This window comes from Scatophagus argus, chromosome 22, assembly GCF_020382885.2.
Source record: "Scatophagus argus isolate fScaArg1 chromosome 22, fScaArg1.pri, whole genome shotgun sequence".
NCBI classification, from domain to species: domain Eukaryota; kingdom Metazoa; phylum Chordata; class Actinopteri; family Scatophagidae; genus Scatophagus; species Scatophagus argus.
The window spans coordinates 575,873-592,418 of NC_058514.1; the positions used below are offsets into that span (position 1 = coordinate 575,873).

At 49.3% G+C, this 16,546-nt stretch overlaps 1 protein-coding gene across 2 annotated transcripts; it reads right to left on the minus strand.

Annotated features, from left to right (window-relative positions):
* Positions 1-458: 458 nt before the first annotated feature.
* pthlha (parathyroid hormone-like hormone a) lies at positions 459-12,681 on the minus strand. Of its 2 annotated transcripts, none has more exons than XM_046379617.1 (4): positions 12,400-12,681; positions 5,703-5,820; positions 1,544-2,080; positions 459-1,133 (listed from the first exon to the last, which is right to left on the minus strand). In XM_046379617.1, the coding sequence occupies exons 2-3, from the start codon at positions 5,807-5,809 to the stop codon at positions 1,567-1,569; spliced, it is 621 nt and encodes a 206-aa protein (XP_046235573.1). In that variant the 5' UTR covers positions 5,810-5,820; positions 12,400-12,681; the 3' UTR covers positions 459-1,133; positions 1,544-1,566. The 2 variants fall into 2 exon arrangements, with proteins under 2 accessions (XP_046235573.1, XP_046235572.1); XM_046379616.1 differs by lacking the exon at positions 12,400-12,681 and adding an exon at positions 6,090-6,811.
* Positions 12,682-16,546: the final 3,865 nt, after the last annotated feature.

Genomic DNA, 16,546 nt, shown 5'->3' on the forward strand with positions numbered 1-16,546 from the left:
GAAATACTTTATCTTAAAAAGTTGGCAGATTGATTAAAACTGAATATTCTAACTGTTGCATCTCTACTTTGAAGCCCGTCTGTCAGCCATTTTGACATTTTCCAGCTTTGCCTGCCAAAACCAACGAAAGCACTTTTAGATGAGTATGAAATAACCTTTTCAGCAGAATTTACTGTAAACTTACATTATGGGAAGTTTTGAATTTCAAATGAGGTGTAACTGAATATGATCTGCGACTGAATGGGACCCAGGAGCAGAACCCATCTGCAGAGGAGGACTTGGTGAAGCAGCTTTACCGCCCCCTAGTGGCCAAACCTACACATCTTTAAGTTTCCACCACTTCACAAGGTTCCCGATGTGAAATGACAGCTGCTGTGAATTTGTGCGTTTTATTACCAATGAGAGGACGAGATGACGACAAGGACGCAGGACGCAGGAAGCAGGAAGCAGAGAGGAGGTTACTGTCAAATGTTTAATCTCTTCAGTACAGGGTGTTCATCTCAGTGCAAGTGCCAAAAACAACAATATGGAGCCGTGTTTGGTTTATGTACAAATGTGAACTTTGGCATTGAGAAGCAGAGCGGGCAGTGGAGGAAACAGAGTGACAGTGAAGGCAGCAGGGGGGCCCAACACAAACGTGAGACAACAAAAACATCCGAACCAACAGCAGCAGAGAAACCGGGAAGAATCAGACTGAAAAGTAACACAGAATGACGACCGTCGTTTGTTCTTCATTTCAATCAACCACATTACAAGTCAGTTAACAAAATTAATGGTATATATATTTATATTTATATATCTAAAGTGCAATATGGTACAAAAATATAGAAGGTCAGCAGCACCTCGATACATTTACAAAATAAATACACCATTCAGACAAAATAAATTACAGCAAAAAATCTGACATAATTGGAATAAAAAAAAGAAAAAAAAGCAAGGATTCACAAAGATTAAAATCAGTTGCCTCACAGAACATCAAATAGGTTTTTTTTTAATCATATTCTGCTATTTATTCTGCTATATTTAGAATATTTACAGACAATAAATATTTTCCAATTTCTTTCCAAACAATCACTATTACAGACGACTGTAACATGAGTATTTAGGAGTCCAGTCCAACCGTCCGAAGGGTTCTGAAAGGCAGAGCACAAACAGCTTTACATACAACAGTTTAAATATTTACATCGATGGATTAGATTAGACTAGACATCAAACTTTGTCCTGACGATTTGATTGGTTGGTTTGTGTTTTCTATGGTGCAGCCGCTGGGTTACAGGTGGGATGCAACTCTGTATCTTTACGCAAGTACTCGAGAACAGTTTGGAGGTACTTGTACTTCACTCGAGTAGTTTAATTTTCTGCTCTTTACACGTCCACTGCGCTGCTATCGCTGCAAAACCAACTCATTTCTGTTTGGCTCATTGTTTTTCATTGTTTTCATGTTTGGTTTGTTCCTGAAGATTAATTTGAGTAATAAATAAAAAAAGAATAAATTTGGCGGCTGCACAGCACATTTACCTGTGGACCCGCCCAGTGGCCTCACCTTTGTCAGAGACTGACAGCGTTTTAAAGCAGCGCCCTCTGCAGGCCCAGCAGAGACCTCCACTCCAGGTGGAGTCCACTTCCCGGTTCTTCCTCCAGCCTCCATCCTAACGAACGCGCCCTCCTCTTCCTCTTCTCTCCTTCACGCCTTTTCCCAGACTTTCCTTTCTTCTTCTTCCTGCCGGCTGCTTTCAGCACGCCGTCTTTGTACGTCTGAGACTTGTTGGTCTCCTGCGGCAGGTTGGTGCCCTCCTCCTCCTCCAGCCTGAAGCTGATGGGGAGGTTCTTGGTTCCTCCGGGGGGTTTGGAGTGCAGGGTGCTGCCGGTGGTGCTCAGGTTGATGCCCAGGCCGGCCCCTGGCAGCCCGACGCCGGCGCCGCTGCTGCTCCCGCCCCCGCTGGTGACCCGGACCGGGAGGTCCCGGATCTCCGCTGTGTGGACTTCGTCCAAAAGCTCCTGCAGCCACATGCGGCGCTTAAAGTCCTGCAGGGCCCGGCCTTTGTCGTGCATCAGCTGGGCGTGGGTCACTGACCGCTTTCTGCAAACAAGCACACACAGTATTCACTTTCATTTTTACTTATTTCATCTAAACATCAGCTCCTACTGAGAGCACAGAGCAGTAATTTATTACAAGAAGAGCATTTTTAATTCAGTAAAAATGTGTTTGAAATGCTTCTTTACAAGGAAAAAAGGTTTAAATGCAGGACAATGAAACAACAGGAGACGTGACGTCCTGAAACACACAGTGACCTCCTGCTCGCCTCACACTGTCACTCCACCCACCAGCAGGGGGCAGCACGAGCAAGAGAATGACGGGGAAGCAGTTCGACATGAACTCCCTGCTGCTTCTGGCCGCTGGAGCTCACTGTGTCTCCAGTGTTGTTAAAGCCGGACCAAAGACCCCCACCCCGCAGGTGCAGTTTCTGCTCCTCTGGTTCTCCTTTTGGTGGATCATGAATGCGATCGGGGCAGCTTTGGGTCTTCAGTTCTCACATCTGACAGATAAAAGTGAAGGTCTGACCTCGGCTCAGGTTCAGACCGTAAACTTTGGGTTCTGAGGCCCACATTACAGTCAGCAGGGTCCACAGCACCACAGGATGTTCACGGACAGAGACAACAGAAAACACAAGAGTGTCACATTCACTGTCACCTGGGGTCGCCCGGGGTCTGACCCCAGCCCGGGGCCCGGGGTCTGACTCCGGCTCATGGTGCCCTGCCACACACAACACGACCACATGGTGGTGCTGTGTGCACTGCAGAAAACACTCAGCCTTTGGCTGAACTTGACACCAAACTTCACCGAAATTGGTTGCATTTCTTGAAATGTCACGAATGTCACGATCGCCCTGAGGATAAAAGCGCCTGCCACGTGAACGCATCTCGATCCTGCAACTGAACGCGGACAACAGGGCTGAAGACGAGTGCTGACCTGCTTGTTGACTGACTGATTTTCTGACTGAAAGACTCTGGACTTTAAGTTCTGAGTCATGACAGAAGGATGAGTCAGCAGGAGAAGATCAGCGGCTGCTCCGACAGCTCTGACCTGTTGGCAGAAGACGGATTCGGGCTTTGCTTTGCCGCGGTGTCGTCTTACTCAGAGTCTTAACTCTTAGACAAACAGGGAGGCCGAGGGCCCGGCTCGAGGCCTGGGAACCGTCGAGCAGCAGCGCCGGCCAAACACTTCAGGTGTCTGAGCACACAAACACTCGGCTTCGACGGTAGGAACCGGCGGCTGGTCGGAGCGCAGCGCCGCCTCTCAGCTGTCACAGATTTTCCCATGATGCACTGCCCCTGCCTCTGGAGAGGTCAGGTTTATGTGCAGGGCGTGCAGCTTGACGCAAATCATTCACGGTGCCATTTGCATTCATTTATAGAGGTTTCAAGGCGTCGAGACAGAAAAGGAAGAACTTCGGCTCCCCCACGGTGGAGGTGTGTTTTTCTGCTGAATAATAAGAATATCCTGAACAAAACTCTTCTCCCGAGCACAGAGGGAGCCCCAGAGAGCAGCTTTTGTTTATACGCATACAGATATTTCCTGTAAATCCTGAGGAGAAGAAAGACTTTCGGCCCCCCGACAGGACGCGGCCTTTGAAAGCCGATCTGGTTCTGCTTTTACCTTTAAAAGAGGAGGAAAATGACCCTCATACATCCTGAGGTGGCAGCACTCCAACGCCCCTCCTCCTACCTGACGCTAACTGTTTCTGTCTGTGTGAGGAGGAGGAGGAGGAGGATGAGGAGGAGGAGGAGGAGTGAAGGCTGAGGAGTGAGGAGTCAGGAGTGAGGAGTGAGGAGTGAGGAGTGAGGAGGAGGAGTGAGGAGTGAGGAAGAGGAGGAGTGAGGAGGAGTGAGGAGTGAGGAGGAGGAGTGAGGAGGAAGAGGAGGAGGAAGAGGAGGAGTGAGGAGTGAGGAGGAGGAAGAGGAGGAGTGAGGAGTGAGGAGGAGGAGGAAGAGGAAGAGGAGGAGTGAGGAGGAAGAGGAGGAGTGAGGAGTGAGGAGTGAAGAGTGAGGAGTGAGGAGGAAGAGGAGGAAGAGGAGGAGGAAGAGGAGGAGGAGTGAGGAGTGAAGAGTGAGGAGTGAGGAGGAAGAGGAGGAAGAGGAGGAGGAGGAGTGAGGAGTGAGGAGGAGGAGGAGTGAGGAGGAAGAGGAGGAAGAGGAGGAGGAGGAGTGAGGAGTGAGGAAGAGGAGGAGGAGGAGTGAGGAGGAAGAGGAGGAGTGAGGAGTGAGGAGGAAGAGGAGGAGGAGGAGTGAGGAGTGAGGAAGAGGAGGAGGAAGAGGAGGAGTGAGGAGTGAGGAGTGAGGAAGAGGAGGAGTGAGGAGTGCGTCTCCTGAGGCTCTCCTGATGTCTGATGTTTGGTCTGGAGGTTTTCTCTTGATGAACGTTCTGCCAAAGCTGTAAATTCTTCAAAGTCTCTGAAGCTTCCTCACTAATCACTAATCACTAATCTGCTGTTGTTTCCCTGACTAATCAATAAGTGATCAGATCCACCACAGCATCTCCAAGCCAAACGGCCAGCAGTCCAAAGTCTCCCAAATGTTCACAGCAAACATCACATCTCTGGATTCTTTGGCTCAACAACGAGGATCAATTAATGGAATCAAAGAAAGCCAAAACAGTCATAAGACGAATTAATTTATGAGGATCAGAACATTTGAAAGCATCGGCCTTTAGGAGCCAAATGAAATCTAAAGGAGGATGGAGGACGGAGGACGGAGGACGGAGGACGGGGGGTCAGTGGGGTCAGGGTTCAGCAGCTTCCCCCGCGCTGTGACTTCACGCTTTCATCACGCAGTCCCGTTCAGGACGGATCAGAGGCGGACCGCGCCGCCGTTTCCCCTCACACGAGCCCAGCACACACGCTAACGTCCACGTAAACCTGGACGGCACACGCTTTGAATCGCTTTGAAGACACGACTGCCTTCCTCCAGCGAGCGGCCTCCACTGCCGCCGCCAAAATGCATTTCAGATGTGATCTCGTTCCCCCGAGACTCCACGCGGTCGGCGAGGCCTCGTGTTTACAGGAGAAAATCTCACTTACGTTTTGTCTCAGAACTCCAAAAACCTGCCCGCCTGTCGAGCATCTCCCGCCGTTTCATTAAAAACTGATTACATCCAAAAACCGCCTCGCAGATATTATCTTTCCAAAGCCCTCAGAGTGTGTTTGGCGTTGTGGCTTAACAACTTGAAAGAACATTTATTCTGTTTGGCATCAAACGCCTCAGCAGGGGCCGCAGGTTTGGTTTGGGCCACGGCCGAGCCCAACATCAGCATTATTCATTTCAGTCTCTGCTCGGGGACGGACAGGGACGGAGGACAGCGAGTCCTCCTGTCCCGGCTCTCAGATAAGGAGGGACGAGCGCCGTGAGTCCTGCCCCCGGAGCTGCTGATCACACAGAGACGCTTTCTGCTTTAGGTAAGCACGCAGGTGGGCGACGGCTAACTAAACAGCTGCCAGCACGTTTCACAAATGAGCACATTTTCCAGGCCCTGCTCGCCCACCGTGTCGGGGGGAGCTGGAAATAAATGAAAAGAAATGTGCAAATATCGGAAAAAAAGATTATCTGGACTTTGCTCCGCTTTCTTGTTTTTCAGCTTGCCTGGGATTCGGACTGAGGAGCACAGACCGACGCTGTCTGAGAGCAGAAATAAAAAGCAGACTTACATTCTGCTGCTCAGGGCGTCGATGGGCCGCCCGTAGTGCGGCACCGGAGAGCCGAGCAGGAACAGAGCGAAGCACCAGCGCTGCAGGACTCTCCTGGACCAGAACATCTCGGAGGTTTCTGTAAGGAAACAAACAGACACGTGAACGAGCTGGACCGCATCTGGCGGCGTCTCCCTCCAAACTCGGCAACCTGAACGCTGACACAGTTTTTCTTTGAGCCCCGGTCGTTGAGATGATTAACGCTGCCTCGCTGCAGACGGCTGCAGAAACCAGTCCGGCATGTTTCACAGCCAACGCCACACTGAGCCACAACAAAGCTGAAATTAAACAAACCAAAACAAAATGGGACCAAGAAGAAGAAGGAGAAGAAGTTAATGGGGAACTTACTTTCCCCCTGCAGTGTCTGTCCCACACGGAAAACGACAGAAAAATTATTCACGCGTGTCCTCCCTCAAACTTTCCAGTCTGACTTTCCACCACAAATAAAGATCGTCTCAGGAGACACAATCCAGGTGATGACACCTTGGAGAAAAGAAAAAAAATCCCCCGGAGCCAAAAAACATCCAGCAGCTCGTCGTGAGTGCTTTAGTTACGTTCCTCAGAGTGAAAACTCCTTAAAGTCAAGAAGAAGAACAAAGAAGAAGTCCAGAGGCTGCTGCAGCAGTCGTCCAGGTGTCCAGGTGAGTCAGAGCGACGGCAGGGCTGCACTGCTGCTGCTGCGGCGGCGGCTGCAGGTCCATCTGATGGGAGCGTTTGCTGCATGCTGCCTGAGTGCCTGAGGAGGTCAGAGGCGAAGGGAAGGGGAGGACTTGTTACCAGAGAGGAGGGACTCCAGGATGTCTCTGCCCACCAACTGTGGAGGACTCACACAGTGAAAAGAAAAGGAGGGACGGCAGGAAGGTGGCACTCGAGCAGCACACTGACTCCACCACAAACCACAGCTCCAGTATGGAGGGTAATCAGTGCCAAAACTTCTGCAAACGCACCCTTTTGTCCGTTTGATCACAGGTCAACACAAACAATCTGAACAAAGTCAGCAAAAACAACAAAAACATAATAATGAAATAAAAGCCAGATGAGGACAAACAAACACTCTATGAGGAGCGATTTGTGCCACACAACCTAACTGAAATATTAGTAAATGAAATATTACAAGTTTTGCGGCTTGTAATATCAAACACTTTCTTAGAATAAAGTTTAGTTATTAAGCTCTGAGGACAAAAACACAAAGAATGATTTTTTTTTCTGATAGCTTATTGTGACAAATATAAACACAAATCCCTTTCTTATTTAACAATAAACAGGAAGTGAAAGGGGTCAGACGTTAAATGTCTTAACTGACAACAAACCTCCCCGACCTTTAAACTCGGACCCGTCGACTGGTCTAAAGGTAAGAGCGCAGACCGCTAACAGAAGCTGGTTTCCACGAACCGACTGTGAAGACGTTTCAGTGTGTCCTGCAGCGGCTGAGCCTGAACTTAAAGGCTAATAACTGACGAGCTCTTGACAGATTGAAGTTTTGAAGTCTGCGCTCGCGTCGTGACGCCGTCATCCTGACTCGGAGGTGTTTCGGGTTTGACGTGTGCCACACAGTGACAGCTGCTTTGGGTGGGGGTCACCGCAGTGACTCTGGGCCATCGCTGGCCTTTCTGGGGCCGCCGCAGACCCGAGGAGTCGGGTGGTCCGTCGCAGGTATGACAGTTGGCCTGCGGACTCAGAGCTGAGGTCTGAGCGGAGGTGATGAGGTCTGGCAGGACGAGCCCTGAACCGTCAGCTCCGCTCAGACGCGTGTTCACAGTAACGTGATGTGGGGGTCTGCAGAGCAGGGACGCATCAGACGCCATCAGACAGGAAAGCTTCAGAGACAGCAGAACCAGCTGCAGACTTCTGATGACTGAATACGTTTCATCTGCTGGCTGTTCTCTGAAATGAGCGACTAAAACAAAAAGTCAGTTCATAACAACCTGACAAGCACACACACTTTATCTCCAAAGATGGCCGCCCCCGCTCATTTGAAGCACGCAGAGACCATCGGATGATGCGAGGCGTTCATGATCCACATTTGTACGTCAGCTTCCTCTGATGTGTGCTGATCTCTCTCACTGTGATGAAGCGCGATCATGTCTGCGCTAACACGCTTCCATCGGCTGCAGATCGTTACAGTCGATTGCAGGGATCCGATCTGATGTCATCATGTGAAGGGCGACTGGGTGCAAACGTCCCCCGTGTTTTTGGATCAAACAGCCTCAGACCACCAACACTGTCACAGCTCTTATGTAACCCCTCATACTGGGCTGCTTCTATTAGCCTGATGCTATAAAAAGCACAAGACAACTAGTTGTTAATTTAATTAAGCTTAAAGAGGAAGCGTCATTTTCTTCCCAGTCTGTCCACCTGGTCCACATTTAGACCACGATCAAAGGACGTGATTCGTGTCCCTCCTTTTCGTACAGTCTGGTAAAACAGACCACAGTCCAGCACCACGTCTGAAAAACGGCGCTCTGTCCAGCAGAGGCAGCACTGAGCAGCTTCCAGTCGGGACTGAAGGCCTCTGCGAGCGTCAAGTTTGAGCCAAGAGATTTACGAGAGCTGGCCAATCAAAACATCTCAGCAAGAAGTGGACGAACTGTCACGCTGTGCGAGCTCCGCCCCCCTTTCCTCTGGAACCTCCAGGATTTCAACGGGTACACAACATACTGCAGGCACTGAAGTAAAGTGAAAAGTTTACTGCAGTGATGTGATGAACATTTCAGGAGTCAAATTCATAGAACCGACTTCAGTTTGAGGCTGTAAAGTAGAAAACATGCAGCTCGCTGTGTTCAGGCTGTTTCTGTAAAGCTGAGACAGCAACACATAAACTGCATCAGAATCATCTGAGAAACAACAACACACCAAACGCAGCAGACGCACACTGTGAGCTTCCCCAGTTAACCTCCACACATGGGAGCCTTCAGTCGCCGCCCAACAGCCAACAGCAGCGCCGCCCGCCATCCGCCGATCTCACTGACTCGTGTTGAAATATCAGCAATGTGTTCCAGCTGTCGCCTCTGACAATTAAACACACACACACAAACACACACATGAACACACACTCTCTCTCTCTCTCTCACACACACACACACACACGAATCAGTGTGGAAATCATTTGTGGGTGAAAATGTTTACACAAGCATGTGGCATCAACATGTCACACGTGTGAGATTTATGTGTCGTCGTTCGTCCCAGCTCCCTGACAGCCGCGGGCCTGAGGCGTGTTTAAATCCTGCAGACGTGTGATTAACGCTGCTCACGTTTCAGCTGGTCGCTGCAGACCGAAACTCTCCAACACGTCTCAGGTTGAAGGTCCAGCAGAACGACCGCAAGCCCGACCAACCCGACTCAGCCGACCGCTTTGGGACCAACATGGCTGCTTTTCCGCGTCGGCGGCTCTGAGTGTTGCGGACTGCAGACGGGCAGCACCAACACCTCCAACAGGCCCCGGAGGAGGCGACTCGCCCTCCCATACGTACGGTGGATTTTTGTGGGGGCTTCCCCGATTATGTTCTCTGACTCAACACGAAGTCAAGCGGCCGGCTGAGTCAGAGTGTGTTTTTTATTTACTCAATTATCTGAAACATTCAGGCCTGGCGACTGCAGTCGGCTGATGCATCCCTGATTTTTGCCCAGAAATAGCAGCCCTGCTGTAAAGATCACCGTATGAACCTGGAAAGCACACAATGAGCACATTATCTGCTCAGCGTGGAGGCTGCCAACACGAGGCCTGGTGATGTGACGAAGCTTCGTGCTGCTCACAAACAGAATCCATTGTTCCTCTCCACAGATCCCCGTTTGGTGTGTGAAAGTGATTGTTGCCAGGGAGGACCATGGGAGAACTTCCCCCCCCAGTTTGTCTGTTCCCTCCAGTTTACGAGCTCCTCTGGTTGGAGCTGGTTCAGGAACACAAAGTCCGGGCTTGAACAAAAGGAGGAGTGTACCTGCGGTCCTGTCGTGGCCCCTCCCACGGCCTCCGGCGCCCACCTTGAGCAGCACACTTGGCTCTCTTGTGCCTGTGAAAGCTGCTATACCTGCCTGTAAACAGGTACCAGGAAAACCGGCTTTTCCTGGCAGCGGGCAGCACGTGGGGTCGCAGCCAGGAAAGCTGTTTCAGATTCATAGAAAATTGCTGCGTCTTGGCAGAGCACAACATACACAAAACAAATGTCCGCTTTTAATCTTTGTGACCGCACCCCCCGCCTCTGCTTTTAAAAACAATTCTCCTCACAAAGACACGTTCTGTTAACGTTCTCCCCCCATCAGGGGTCCCGACTCCCACCCGCTTCGTCCTGAGGCCCCCGCGCCGTCGGGCTCGCCGATGGGACGTTAACCCTGTCAGGTCGCAGCCTCGGGGGCGAGAGGACACTCTGTGAGCTTGGATGGGTTATTTAAATCATTACATCCTCGTCTGAATCACAGAGGAGCACAGAGAGGGAGCAAAGGGACGACGGATGATGAAGACACCGTGAGACGTCTCGCTCGTTCCCCTCTCAGGGGTGGCCTTGCTCTTTCTCATCTTAACCTCTGGCTCACCTTTGACCCTCCTCCTCTGCGGCGACAGACGTGAATGGAGGAATTCAGGAATGTGCGTTTTTGGTTTTTACTTGTTTTCCAGGATGGACAGAAACTCGTAAAGAAAAACTCAGTCAGTGTCCCTCCCTCTTGTTTTACTCTCACCCTCCTTACACAACACACACCCACCACAGGAACACCCGTTCCATGACCACACGCCTCTGCGACCACAGACAGGAATCCTCCGGAGCCCAGGACCAGGACCAGAGGCTGCAGGCTGCAGGAGGGTTTCTGTGACCAGCTCACGTAATATGAAGTGGGGTTTGGGACCCCACGCAGGGCCGCTCCACACACAGACTGACACAGATTTGTTTGATTTAGAATGAGTTTATGTGATCCATCTGGAGCACTCGTGACAGCTCCATGAATGGTGAAAATGATGGGGTATAAAAATGTGGACTCACAGGTCAGAAAAGGTTCAGAAACTGCAAGGCGACGTCTTCACGTCGTATCTGATAAGTGAGTGTGATCTGCTGAACAATGACATTAAGTTTGTGTTTGTTTGTTTGTGAGTTTGCTCTCGGTGATTTGTTGCTGCTCACGTTCAGGTTTTAGAAAAAGCTCAGTTTTGCTCCCAAACAAGCACTGGTACGAAAAGAAAAATGAATCAAACTTCGGTCCGGGTTCGTGATGACAAATCACCGTTAAATATAATCATTTACAGCGAGCAGCTGGCTGCGCGGTGGTGACCTCCAGTGGCTGGAATAAACAAAGAGGGAATCAGGTGACGTGGAGGAGCTTGGTGTGACCTTCACCTGCTTGTGTGTCATCATGCTGACTGAACTGCAGTGACGTCTGTAAAATACGAACCCAAACTGTTAGAATATCAAGTCAAATCAAACTTTGTCCGGACTTTGTGCGATTTTTCATGGATGAGCCATCCGCGCTCAGAGACCAGAGAGCTATAAATAAAGAAAGTAAAAGAGCAGCAGTAAGCAGAAGCGGTCGTCGCCGCTGACGCTCCAGCGGCGAGCATCCAGCAGCGCTGCGACGCGGCGAAGGCGCCTGCAGTCTGCCTCTGGGCCACTTTAGCAGATGTCACCAGAGGGGTGTTCAGAATGTCTTGGTGTGTCACTCTTGGATCCCACCGAGGCAATCAAGTCCCTGTGCTCAATTAGATCTGATTATGGTTAAAGCTGCGCTGCCAGCACGCTGGATTAGAATATGAAGAGAGACAGAAAGTGGTTTTGAGCAGTTTGGACTCGCCGAACAGCCGTCATTCGATGCCGTCTTTATGGCTTCAGGCAGAAGATTTGATCAGAGAGACGCTGGAGATGTTAACCCCGACCGTTCACACGTGGACGGGTTCGCCTCGGTTTGTCGGATGGCCGGTGAAGGTGTGAGACCACGGGATGGAAGGACTGCTAGATGCTACACTCTAAACAACAGCAAACAGACTGATGGAAAATGTTTGGACATTAAAATGCCTAAAAACAACTGGAGCCTTGAGTTGAGTCGTTGCATGATCCTCAATGTTTCCAGCAATGTTCAGAGCACAGAGATCTGGCGTTTCATTCAAGCTAAAGGCGCATACTTTACTGTGCTTTTCACAATAAAATTCAGATAAGTGCATCATCTGAGACAGCCTGAAGTCACTTTTGTCCCTCACTGCTCCCCGTCATGTCAATATTCCCTGCTGCGACACTACCTGTGTACTCTGTCAGGTCCGCTCGGGCCCTATAACCAACACCTGAGCAGGTCGCTGGTTCCTGTCAGTCCGGATCAGGGCAGGCTGGGACGAGGTCTGACTTGGACCCATTTCACATCAGGTCTCTCTTTTTTCCATAATGTGGACCCATTAAGAACTCAAACACGCCAGGGACTTGGAAATGTTGAGCAACAACAGCATACAAACAAATAGAAAAGAGAAAGCTAAAGCTCATAAAAACGTAGTACACTGAGAATAAAGTAAAAAGTACCAGAAAAAACAAAATGTTTGTAATCCTTCAAGACAAGGTAGGACTCGTTTGAGAATAAAGTTAAAAGTGTATTAAGAACAACGTAAACCCTCCCTGTCAGCCAGAACAGAAGAGTGGAGTCAGTCCTTCATCACAGTCCACTCAGGAGAAAGCAAACACACGTTTTAACTCACCTGTTTCACAGCTCCTGGCTGCTGCCGAATACCACGAAGCCTCTACGAGTTGTGGGAAAAGCCAGAACTTCCTCAGTGGTGTTTTCGTCTCAGGTTGTGTCCCTGTGAACAGGAGAAGAAGAAGAAGCTCCTCTGGCTGGCTGCAGAGTCTCTGCGCTGCCTTTGCTGTTGTGAAGGTTGGAAAAGCTTTTTAAATAAAGGTTAAGCCCTCCTGCTGACATCACACGGTGGTCATCACCATCATCACGGTAGCAGAAGAATCCGGCGAGCTGCATAGTAATTAGATGGATGAACTTACTCTATCTGTTCCTCCCTCCCTCCCTCCCTCCCTCCCACATCCCCTTTCCTCCGTCCTTTCCTTCACAAACACACCACGACTTTGCTTCGTCCTGCAGGCTCTGAGCCGATGACACATGTGAGGCTTACGTCCCTGCTTGGTGGGTCTCGTGTTGTTCACCAGTTGTGGTTTTCGTGGTTGCTTTACTCTCACTTTGCGACAGATTGATCCTCCTCGCAGTGTTTTTCACTCTCGTGCACGTCACTGAGGCATGGCAGTAAAACCTACATGTTAAAGTGTTATTTCTACATCTACCTAAACTTTACTTGGGCAGATTATTGTGATCATTTAAAAACCCATTATGAAAACAGTCTCGGTTGGTGTTGTCTGTGTTTTTGTCTCAACTTAATTCCACTGTATTAAGTAATGACCCCTTGCTGCCACACTTGTGTTTGACTGGCCGGAGGGGGAAAAAGAAAAGCTCCACCAAAACATGGTAGTAGTGGTTTTGTTGGTCACGCCTACCCCTGCTTGCGTAGCGTCCCTCCTAATCTCCAACACGAAAGCAAAGCCTTCCAGTTTCCAGTCGTGCCATCTGGTCTGAGGTTCTCTATGTTTAGCAGAGGGTCGTGGTTTTGGGGTCAAACAACACTCCTTCATGAGTTAGGACTGAGCTGAAGCCAGACGCTGCTGGCCTGCCAGCGCTGGCCGCCCGGCGGTGTTTACCGTACAGTACGACTTAATGTTCCAGGAAGAAGCTCTTCAAAAGATCATCTGAGTTAAAGGTCTGCTTTGAGATCTGTACAAAAATCTCACTGGTGTCACTCAACTGACATGTGGCCACACTCAAAATCCTACAAATTAAAAGCACTGTTGTTTAACTGAGCAGTCATCCAAAGTGCGCTAACGATGGAGACTGTGAGAGCTCCCCCTGGTGGCTGGCTGCAGTACAGCTCATAAATGGCAAACTAAAAACGCAAAGTGCATGTCAAATTAGGTGTTCGGGTGAAAGCTCCCTTCAACCCGCTCATCATCATCATCATCATCATCCTCTCGGTGGGCCAACACTGACTCACTTCATCATCAACAAGCTTTCATTCTGTAAGCTTTCTGTGTGTTCTGTGACGCCAACCTGGCGGCTAACGATACGAACCCGAACAAGCTAGCAGCTGTTAGCTTTTGCACTGATGTAGTCATTTCAATGTTGCTGTTTCCTGAGGGTCCCCAGGATGACTGTGATTGGTTTAAACCATACAAACAAGCTCTGGGACCAGAAGGTGGTGCAGCCTGGACTTTGTCCAGAGGACATGGACATCTTACTGTAGGACAGAGTTTCAGGGCCAGAGTGAGGAAAAAAGCAACAACTTAAAAAATGATGGAATACTTTTTTGAAAAAGTTGTGATATTTTAATGGAATAAAGTCAGGATTGTACAGATTCCGTTCCTTCATGACTCCCTCACAGGAAGTCTGCCTCTGACTTGTTATTTAGGAAGCAGGAAGCCAAAACATCAAACACAAAACATTTCGTCTGAACGGTCCAACAGAACAGCCGATGAGTTGAGCTGGTTTGCAGTGAGCTTACTGGTCCGGTTCGTAGGTTTTCTACACTGTGTGGTCATTCAGATGGGGACTCTTACACAACGATGAAGGTCGTCCTGCTGAGTGTCAGAGCTCCACGAAGAGCACATCGCTGTTTTGTCTTGGAAAACATTAGTCACCAATGGGCCCAGATTGAATTATTACTCCTCATTAAACGTCCGGCTGATGTCTGATGCTCTTAATATCAGAGACGAAGCTAAAGATAGAAGCTAATCAGAGAGACAAGGCTAACGAGATAACGTGAAGGAGAATTTTCAGAAGAAAGACGTCCTGCTCTGCTGCACGGGCTCGCTGTGGTTTTCATTTAGACGCTTTCTTCTTTATGACGACTGAGATGAAAACAGTGCTGTGAAAATGTTTCCACATGCGTAAGTGAGCTGTTTAATGTGGACATGTAAAAGTCACATACAGACAGCATGTTAACGCACACAACTGCCTTCTAATGAATCTGCGTCGTCGTAGTCGATGAGTTCATTAACTTCCAGACGCTGCGGATTCATTCACGTCTCTCAGTGTGGAAACTGAAAGTGTGTGGATCCTCCTCATGCCAAATAAACCGAGCAGGATAAAAAACAAAGGAAACAACAAGGAGACATGAGGCGGCTTTATTGACTCATGAATGGACGCGTCTCAAGGCGGGACGAGAACAAAGAGCAGACCCCGGAGCTGGAGCGAGCGCAGGTGAGTCGGCTCCGTCCTCGCGGTCCCGCAGGATGTGGTCTTCGGCAGCTGACGAGGAAGACGACACGGCTGTCATTTAAACTGTCCAAGTTACGTCCCCTGACAGAGCTGAGACTGTAAGTCGTGGCAGAAAGGATCCCAGCAGAGTCAAAGAGGAAAGTCCTTTCTGTCTCGCTCTGAAACGTCGTGGCAGGTGAGCCGCTGCAGAACGGCGGCGGTGGAGGCGTGGGTGGGAGTTGGACAGAGGAGTTTTCAACACTGTGGCCCACAGCCGCAGCTCGCTTCCGACTTCCTGTCCGTGAGACACCCAGCCAGCCCAGACTTTTCAGACGTCTTTTGACTTCCTGGGACACGGCAGCCCAGACACAACCTGCAGATTTGTCCTTGAAGACAACATTTCTGGATCTCAGTGACAAGCCTGTCACGTTATTTTCCAAACTAAAGCACCAGTAATTCTTCTTCTTGTAATCCTCGATGTGACGGACGGTCACATAAAACTTCTTTAGAGTCTTTTGAAGGCGAAAAACTTGAACCCAATCTCTCATTTTCATCTCCCTGACAGTGAAAACATGTTTATCCATAGAAGTGGTCATGAGCGAGTGTGTGGCATTAAAGAGCTGCCGACGTTTCTCTGTTTCTGCTGCCAGAATCCATTTTCCCCCTGAGTCACTGAGCATATTTTACCGTCCTGATCCCCTCTGTCAGCCCTCATATGTTCCTCAATATGGTTTCACTTGGAAACAATAATTTGATTCAGTTACATTTCATGCAGAATATCATACAAAAACACCACAAGCTCTTCATCCTGCAGAATCAAAGCTACAGAAGGTATCGAATGACATGTGACGTCCCCTCAGCCCCGACGTGCCGATGACAGGAAGTCTCTTTCATGGGGCCGTTACGGTGATGGCTGCCCCCCGGCCGGCCTGCAGTACGTGGGGTCTTCATGCTCCCCTCGGTATGTAAATCGGAGGCCGTCTTACAGAAAAGGAACGAGAACCTGAAACTCGAAACGGAACAGCGTTCAGTTGTTTCAACAAGTCCTGATATTAAAACTCTGAGAATTTGCTTGTGGTGATCAAAGATGTGGTTTATTATAAAGTAAAAGTTACTCACAATATATCAGAATCACAAACTAAATATCTCCAAAATAAAATGTAATTTTTGTGTGCAAATACGACCAGCTGAAGTTCCTTTTCTGTAGAAAGTGTGTGTGACTGCTGAGTCAAATCACCAAGGAATTATGGGAAGGAAGTTCATACCCCGGTTCAGAATTTAAAAAATGGAGGATGCAGGGAAGAAAAGGAGAGAGAGGAAGAGGAGTGAAAGAACAAAGAAAGAAACGAAGAGAAGGATGAACAAACGAAGGAGGGGAAGAACAGCAACAAGCTGCTGAGCTCGGCCTTTGGTGACTTTACATTCACACCTTCGTTTGAGTCAAGATTCAATATGTTTCCGAAAAATCAGAATCAGAAAAACGAGTGATTTCCAATGAGAAGGTGACAGCCGGCTGCACAGGATTTGGTCTTTCTGTTCTGATTTGTGGTAAGACGATGAGACCGAAGCCCTGACTGCAGCCCTGCTGTTGG